General features: G+C 45.3%; 1 protein-coding gene and 1 long non-coding RNA gene across 2 annotated transcripts; one reads left to right on the top strand and one right to left on the bottom strand.

The window, feature by feature from the left end:
• The first annotated feature begins 1,398 nt into the window (after positions 1-1,398).
• LOC128276264 (uncharacterized) lies at positions 1,399-6,413 on the top strand. Its single transcript, XM_053014734.1, has 6 exons — positions 1,399-1,675; positions 1,757-3,901; positions 4,893-5,190; positions 5,275-5,602; positions 5,672-5,820; positions 5,899-6,413. The coding sequence occupies exons 1-6, from the start codon at positions 1,399-1,401 to the stop codon at positions 6,242-6,244; spliced, it is 3,543 nt and encodes a 1,180-aa protein (XP_052870694.1). The 3' UTR covers positions 6,245-6,413.
• Positions 6,414-7,610: 1,197 nt separating this feature from the next.
• On the bottom strand, positions 7,611-8,104 carry LOC128276265 (uncharacterized). Its single transcript, XR_008269360.1, has 3 exons — positions 7,976-8,104; positions 7,750-7,902; positions 7,611-7,671 (listed from the first exon to the last, which is right to left on the bottom strand). It is a non-coding gene; the product is annotated as an uncharacterized LOC128276265 (long non-coding RNA).
• Positions 8,105-8,658: the final 554 nt, after the last annotated feature.

The raw sequence follows: 8,658 nt of genomic DNA, 5'->3' as shown, positions 1-8,658 counted from the left end.
ATTGCCGCACTGACCCAGCTGTAGTGTTATTATTCCTCTGGGCATTGCGCTTATTATCGTGTTCCACTGCTTCACTAACCAACGATTTCTTCGCGGCAAGTAGTTTTAGTTCAACGCGAACACAGGTAAAACGAACAACTGCTCCGAACTTTTTCGACTAACTTGTGTGTTTCCTTTTCGTTTGCGTTGCTTCGATTCATTTGTTGTACTCTTTTAAATAAAATCGTTTACAGAAATGTCGCTTCACTCCTCTCGGATCAGGGTTGTATTGGCTGCTGAACCAAAAATGTACACATATTCACCACTGCATTCGGGGGTCTTTTTCGATCGGCAGATAGAATTAAGGTGAATAAAATTTTCCGGCTGTTGGTATTTTATTATTTCATTGTTTGTGCCAAAAGCATGTTCTAAAAACGGAACTAGTTTGGAAAAATATGCGTTAATGAACGCATAAAATATGCCACACCTCAGCAGTACAAGACGCAACCCTGTCTTTGACGTTCAAAGTAAGGCTCTCTTCTTCACACCTTCGCGGTGAATAGCAAATACGTTCTTGGCATGGCGGAAAGAAGTTACGCTTGCTTTCCCGTCTGTTATTAAAAAGTCTCCGTCGCTATTGAACAACCTGGTGAATTTGTTTATTTGGGTGGAAAAGTTAGAAGTGGTTCTTCGTCTTGGTACAAAATAACAGTCTGGTAGTTTGGGCAGCAGGCAGCAGCAGGCTACGAAAACTTCTAAAACCCGAATCGAATTACGTGAATCCATCGGTGTCCTGTTGTTCCATCTGCTTTTCATTGCTTAAAAAGGGTAAAAAAGTTGCACGTTGCGTACCGTGTGTGTGTTAGCGGTTTATCTACACTTGAGTTTCCGATTTTTATCGTTCGCGAACTGTTTTCATACAAAGGCTTTCCAAACGCGCACCGAAACAGTGCCCGAGTGTGGTGAGTGAGTGACGCGGTAACGATGCGCTTCTCTGCTGAAGGTGAATAGTCTGATTTTCACGTTTTTCTTTCCATTGCAGCGAAGCTGTAGATTGAATCTGCTACGGGATCGGGATCGTTCCTATGAAAGTGCTATCCTTGTAAACGCTTCTCGATGCTGAGTAGTAAAGATTTGAGTAGTACACAAAAAGCCAACATTGGCACCAGCCAACAAGTGCCGGGAAACCTCCGAAAAGCGATAGATGTCATAGATCTTCTTAGCGACGATGACGAGGAAGGGGCATCCTCCAGGCACGATGCCACCCGCCGTAGCGATGAGCCTCAAATGCATGCCTCTAATAAACGCTTTGAAATGAAACCCATATGTGTGCGAAAGTCGCACACCTGTGAAGGTAAAGGATCCAACAGTTCTCCCCTTGGCCATCAATTTACGTATGCCCGACGTTCGATTCACGCAATGGCGGAGCGTCCTGTTGTAGTTCGATCACAGCAACAAGAGCATGCACATTCAACACAATCGCCTTCCACCAGTGGAATCATTTTGAACCGGACATACAGCAAAAAATCTTCCAATAACAGTTCCACAGGCTCCAAGAACATGTACGAAGTTTTCGATCTCACTTCTTCGGATTCAGTACGTGACACTAGAAACCATTGCCTACCATTGCTAAGCAACAGAAACTCAGAGAGCAGTAGTCGTGGAGTAATTCGTTCTACATCACCCAGATGTGCCCGTAAGTTTATTAGGCTAACTTCTTCTCTTCCTCATGGTATGCAGTCTCTTAATTTGCTGTGGTTTGTGTTTTTCCTCGCAGCACCCGTTATTGACATAACTGGCAGCAAACGTACCGAGCAACGATCGAGTTTTGTTCGCCGATCGTTTCATAAACCGTCAACATCGAGCTCAGTTGTAACAACCATCGATTTGGAACAAGAATTGTCGGCTGATAATGAGCCTACTTCTCCGACCGTGAAAACACATGACAAGAACGATGCATCGAGTCGCTTGACACCGGATCGAAGTATTGCGACAGATACACTGAGTGTTCCAGTGCCCGAAATGAGAAAACAATCGGTCTTAGCTGAGCACATGGATGTTTCTGATGGAGAGGAGATAAACCTGGAGCTGTTGGACGGAACGGAACAACCCGCCATAGGGTGTCCAGCGGCCAGAGACACTGTTTCGCTCGTTGAACGATCACCAAAAGCTCCTTCTATCGAAGGCGGTGTTCCCGCTGCCCAAGAGCAGTGCCGTTCACCGGAGGCACCGGATGATGGTAGTTCGATGGAAAATTCGTATGGCGACGTGTCGAGTTCCGGATGCGCAAAATATTCCTCCACGAAACACAGCTTAGGCCATCGACAGGGTGAATGTCAGCGAAGGCAGTCGATGAACGAGTTCGATCTAAAACTGGCAGAAATCAACGAAACCATGTCACCGATGACGCACAAGGATCGGGTCGAACAGTGGCGCGTTACGGAGGAAGACCTCCTTCACTCGATTCCAACCAAGTCACAAATCGAAGCTAGTAGTTTGGGTCCCAAGCGTTCATTCTTCGAAATGGTGCACATCTCCAGCGATGAAGATTCGAATGATCAGGAGGCGGAATCGGGTTCGAGAGAAAGTTTGTTGGCAACCAAAAAACGACGCTCTGGTTCAAAAAGTTTCCGCGACACATCGCGTTCGCTGGACGACGGCAGCGACTTGGATTTTCGTAAAGATCAAATTAACCCGGAAATTGATAAACGACCAACTGCCCAGCCAACCATGATCGTAGAGAGAAAAAATTACCACAAATTACCGATCCGGTTTCGTCCTTGCGATGGGTGCTATCTCGCACCGAGGGATAAGATCTGTGAAAGATCGAGCTCTTGTGATTGCCGTCGCTGGCAATCGTTCCAAGTTGGACAGATTGTTCCGGAAAATCGTACCAAGGACAAAGCCTATGCTCAGTTGCTGAGTAGGGATAGGGAGCGTGATAACTTTCTTAACTACTTGCGCATCAGTCCGTTCCATCGGGCGTCCCAACAACAACACACTGCCGATGGAAGCAGGACAAATCCACCCTACCCCCTAACGCCGATGGCAACTGGAGCAGGCATTAGTGTCCCTCAAACTGAAGTCAACTTTCCGAAAGCTTCGGCTGGGACGGTGAAGAACAAAGTCAAGCACTCGGTTCAGCGCGTTATTCACAGGAAATCGCGCCCAAAGCCGAAGAAAAAATCATCTACCAAAAGCAAGCCCCATTCGTCCATTATTGCCAGCAGCGGTATTCTTGGCGTTAGGCGGCTTGTATTACGTAGCTCACTGCGAAGCGGTAAGATTATACGTTATCGCAGTACGTTTGTTAGTTTGCGCCAAAACTCCCGAGCGAAAGCACCCAAGCCTCATCCGAGCCAGGTGGAAGCGGAAGTTCCAGCTACCCCTGTTGACCTGAAGGTTGAAAACACGGTTCAATCACAGGAGGAAATCACCACCGATACGCCCGCATCGCAGCACACTCCATTCCATCCACAGGATGAAGGGAAGCGTCTGCAGCACTCACTGCCGCCAACATTGCCACCATCTTCGTCGCCGGTGATTCGAAAGTCGAAACGTTCGCACCAGCAGCCAACCGTCAAATCGCTGCGTTGTTCTGTCGATAGTGCGGTGAGCAGTTCGACCAGTGCCGACATTCATGAGAGTAAACGATCAAAAGAGTGCCAGACGACGGAGACACTACTACCATGCGCGGCACCGGTGGCACCAGAGCCTCCGCGGTGTATGAACGATGGTAAACCAACGAGAAACCCATTGAACCGATCCGAGGGCGAGGTTCTGAACGCGTTCCTGCTCGACGAACAGCTCATCGTGGTACAGACGGGACTAGTGAGTTTCTGGAAATACTCCCGACTAAGTGTATTGCTGGGAGTGAAACAAGAGTGGCAACGCATCGCCCAACAGCAGCGATGGGTGTGTGGTGAGTGACTTCTACTAGGTCGATGCGTCGAGATTCGGAATTTTAAAAAGATGGCTGTACCTGCCGATTGGGACTTCCCAGTTTTGCTGTTCATTCATCATTACCTTGTGTTGATATCCGGTAAATGATTTCAGGTTAAAAAAACAAATATTTAGGTTTGCAACCCATTTTTGAAAGGGTTAGACCATGCCAACATTTGTGCCTGAAAATGACGTTTTGCGGGGATTATTATTTTTCAGCCCCTGTTGAAGAAAACTGCTTCGGAATCGCACCAAATGCTTGTCGGGACTTGTGTTTGGAAGATCGCAGTGCTTTAAGTGGTTTAAAAAATTTCAAAATGGCGATTTTGACTTAACAAAAAAAAGCGTCGAAGGACTCCTAAAAACGGACTTTCTGATGGAACAGAAAGGTGTGGTGTTTCACAAGCTCTCAAAACCTGATGGAAACGTTAATTCCGATCGCTACTGACAACAAATGATCAATTTGAACCATGCATTGATCGAAAAACGACCAAAATGCAATTCTAGTGGGTTGCAATGGGGGCGCCTGGTGGCCCGTGGAATCAAGCACCAGGCGCCCCAAAAAACAAAACTGTTTCAGGATACTATCAAATCACTTGGATGGGAGTTGCTATCCCTCCCAGCGTTTTTCACCAGACTTGGTTCTTTCCGAATATCATTCATTTTCATCGATGGGACACGTATTGGCTGAGCAGCCCTTTGTTTTTTTACGAGGAAGTCTAAATGGGATGACCAATTAGTTTACTTAAAAAGATGAAGAATTCTTTCGTCTGGGAATCCATGATTTAGCAGAGAGATAGGAGAAATGTATAGCTAGCAGTGGCACATACTTTGAACAATGTAGAAAATCACATTCAACTTTTATAAACATTTTTGTGTGTCAAAAAAATTCCGAATCTCGACGCATCGACCTATTAGTTCTTTTGTTCCGTTACCTTTTTGGTGGTTCTGCAATAACCGATTACTTTTAGACGCCGAGCTGGACACACAGAACGCCAACCGTATCGGTTACAACGATGGCAATCCACACTACCTGGAACCGAGGGCACGAAATTTAAAACACGATGAATCGCGAGCCTGCCCGCTGGCCTCGGTCTACGTTAATGCGTATTTTCTCGATGTGCACCTAAAGTATCCGGACCAACGGAACGATGCAGCGGCAGATGCGGATCAAGGACAAACGGCTATCGACGGTAGTGATTTGGACGAAAGTGGTGTTTACGAGCAAATCATACGATTGAAATCCTATCAGCTGGACACTATAAAAAGGTGCGCTATTGCGCGCATTTTAGTATTTACAGTACGAAAAGTAATTTGTTGGTTCAAACAAACAAAAATCTATTACCTTTCCAGTGCCCTCGAAGATGTACTTTTCGTGCCGCTACCAAACTCGCGCTATTTCATCGTCTGCTGGTACGAGCACATCTCCGAGCTTGAAGCGCGGACGGGGCTGTGCAAATACAGCTTGACGCCCGACCTGGAGACACTAGCGAGCATCCGTGAATTTCCGATCGTCAGACAGAAACTGACCAGTTTGAGGTGTGTGAACGATAAAAAGCTACTGGGGCTTGGTGAATCGACGGTACACATATGGTGCTACGAAAGCGGGTCTTTGTTGCGTACGATCGATTTAAAGATTACTCTCGGACTTGTCATCGGCAGTTTTTTGCACGAAGAAGAGGTAGGCCGTCATTTCTTTCGTTGTCGGCACAGAAACAATTTGCTTTACTACGTTCTTTTTCGACCACAGATGATAAGTACACTGTTTCTGATGCAACTGCAGAAGTTGCCGACATCCGGCGAAAACAATCGGAAACGCATCAAAATGATCGCCATTAATTTACACACAGCCACCTGGTATGTTGGGCACAGCTTCGACATTGCTCTTACTTCAACGCGGTAAGTGAAAAGCGCTGGCGCTTTGTGCCATTAGAGAATTGCTTTTTGAGCCCAGGATTTCGTTTCGCTTCCCTTCAGAGTGACGGGAGAAAGTCAAGTTCAAAGTTCCGCTGCCGTTGATGACCGCCAAACCAGTCAACGGTACTGCGTGACTTTTCAGAGCGGGGAACTGTTGCTCATCAACCTCAGCGATCCGACTGTCTGCTGGACGAACCATAAAAAGCTGGAGAAGGATATTCTGCACGCGGAAGAGAACTCCTTTCACGTCTGCTCGCGCTTACGTAGCAAAACGGGTGAAGTTTATCGGCCGAAAGAACGGTTACTGAATGTGTACAACTGGCACGATGGGCGCGATCTTTTGCTATACAGTGATCAATGTTTGTCCATTAAATCGATTGACGAGTACATGTTGGAGTGCAAATGATCGAACAAAGTGGATACCACCAATGGGAGGTGTAAAAATGTTAGTATTTTGCTTATGTTTGCGTTTGCGTTCAGAAGTTTATTAATCATAATTACATAATTTCAACTAAATGTGAGATTCTTTTCACAACTTTGCAAGAGAGCTTGTAGAACAAATTCGTACGATCTTAAATGACACTTGTATGTTCACCTCGACTTGATAAGCGGTAACACGAACGTGCTGTTAAGGATAATATTTATTTGTGTTACATTTTTTCCCTTAGGTGAAAAGTGAGGTGAATACAAAATGAATTCAGTTCTATCATGTAAAGAGAATTCGACAAAGAACAAATGAAGTAACGGCTTCATTCCTTGATTTCAGAATAAAATATTCGATTGATGTACATATGTATGAAACAAAAGTGCTGGTAAATTGCGAAAAAGTTTGATAGGACTTGAAAAACATGATTGCACAACACAATTTTCATTGTAGATAACGTTCTCAGCGTGTAAATCGAATAAATGGTTACGATAGGAATCGGTGTCTGTTACGGAGCGGACCTAACGCGCGAAGGAGCGCGGTCCGAAGTGATCTCGCGTTCACTTACCAGTTCTGATCTTTTTGCCAACGCCTCAAAACCGTTTGTTAATCGACTCTTTTGGCCTGGGACGGACAGGGTAGATGGGTACTACTACCTGACAGTGGAGGCCTCGAGAGAAGATTGGTTTCCGACTATTACTGCGGTGCCAGACGGCACGAAACAGTTACGCGCAACATGTAACTTGGTGTCAAATCTGTTTCGTGCCGTGTGGCAGGTCTAATATTACAGCAACAGAAACAACTAGTAAGAGAAATGTCAAACTTGTTTACATTCGTGTTTTTGGCCCGAGAAAATAGAAATCGGAGAGGTAAGTTGATTTCTGAATAATCTTTTCGCTTTTTTAGATATTGTTGCTGTACCGGCAAGATGGGATTGAACAAAGTGACAACAGGCCAATCGTCCGGCACCAGGACCGCACATCCAGGATCATTGCTAGCCAAACAGAGCTGATGAAAGAGATGACCGTTACGGCGAACAGGATTATGAAGGCGATAGATGTAGAGTTTACGAAAAAGCCACACTAATTCACGTTATTTCCCGAACATCCGGGTTCATATTATACTGGGAGTGATCACGAAGAAATAAATGCTTGGTGCCATGCTTGGAATTATGCTGGTTTATTCTCTGCTAAGATTGTTTTGTACAGAAATCTGTAAGCTTGTGTTTCCAGCTATGCCTCGGAGAAATCCCGGACGGCGTCTGGCGTGCAGCTTGTTACTCGTCGCGAAGGGATGGGCGACGCCGAGTCCGTCGGTGAATGGTTTGTCGGTAAAAACCGCAGGTGGGAGCGAGAGATGGTTCCATGGATAACATACGCGTCATTATTCATGCTGAAGTCGAAGAAGCACTGTAAAAAGCAAATGTACACCTTCTTGTAAACTTCCAACAAAATTAACCATCAATAATGACCGTCACTAATAATCACCTAACCAAAACATTAACTTCGATGTTCATAACTAATTGTTCCGTCCACCGGATCCGGAGCGTTCCGGATAACCAAGCTCACTACGCATTTATCCGAAACATACTTACCAGTTTTACGTATCTTTTTTGCTCCGGTTTGCTACCCATTTTATTGCTGAAATGGAGATAAACTTATAGTTAAAATTCAAAATAACATCACAAATAAAAATCTTTGCTTGTTAACAAACCTCTGTTTTCGTTTGTTTGTAAACAAACCTCTGTTTTCGTCTGTAATGCGCCCTGTTGCAGGGTCTGCAGACCCACAAAGCTTTTGACACCTACTGATCGCTTTACTGTCAAAATTGTCGCGGTTGGAGGCTGATATATCGTTTGTTTCGTGCCGTCTGGCACCGCAGTTAGAGTTCCGACGGAGTGGTGCAAACGATTGTAAGCAGTCAATATCCGGAGGGATCTCACAAGCGGGATCAAACGGTCCAAGAGTAAAAGACTTGAGACCAGAGCGTTCCGTAGCCTAATGATATCTAACTTTATTCAACAATTTCTTCGTGTTATATAGATTTTGCTTTTTGTTATGATTAAACTATCCTTGTCTCTTTCTTTCGATGCGTCGCTTATCGGTACTGGTCGATGCTGGTCGACCCAATTTTGGGTATATTTCCGGTCCCTTGCTGTGGCCATGCATTTCCTACGCTTATCTATCGTAATGTTTTCATTGCTCTTGCCTGCAATGTATTTTAAGATGAATGCTGGACCAGCGCGGTCCCTAGATAATTTTATGATGCAATCTGCACCCATGTTGTGGTCTCTGTGGATTCTGCTTTGTTTCTTTATGATTCTTAAGACCCATCGTTCGATCGAGTCGCATGTGTTGTGCCTAACGTTCTTAGAATTCGTAGCTTATCTGTATTGC

Source organism: Anopheles cruzii, unplaced genomic scaffold (assembly GCF_943734635.1).
Source record: "Anopheles cruzii unplaced genomic scaffold, idAnoCruzAS_RS32_06 scaffold00823_ctg1, whole genome shotgun sequence".
NCBI lineage: Eukaryota > Metazoa > Arthropoda > Insecta > Diptera > Culicidae > Anopheles > Anopheles cruzii.
The sequence above is the reverse complement of the archived record's forward strand: the minus strand, read 5'-3'. Positions and strand labels throughout refer to the sequence as shown.

Excerpts from the sequence above, each read along its gene's own strand:
- LOC128276264 (XM_053014734.1), top strand. The coding sequence starts at position 1,399 with ATGGCGGAGCGTCCTGTTGTAGTTCGATCACAGCAACAAGAGCATGCA. Across the intron at positions 3,902-4,892 it reads ACAGCAGCGATGGGTGTGTG|ACGCCGAGCTGGACACACAG; the intron begins GTGAGTGACTTC and ends GATTACTTTTAG. Across the intron at positions 5,191-5,274 it reads CAGCTGGACACTATAAAAAG|TGCCCTCGAAGATGTACTTT; the intron begins GTGCGCTATTGC and ends TTACCTTTCCAG.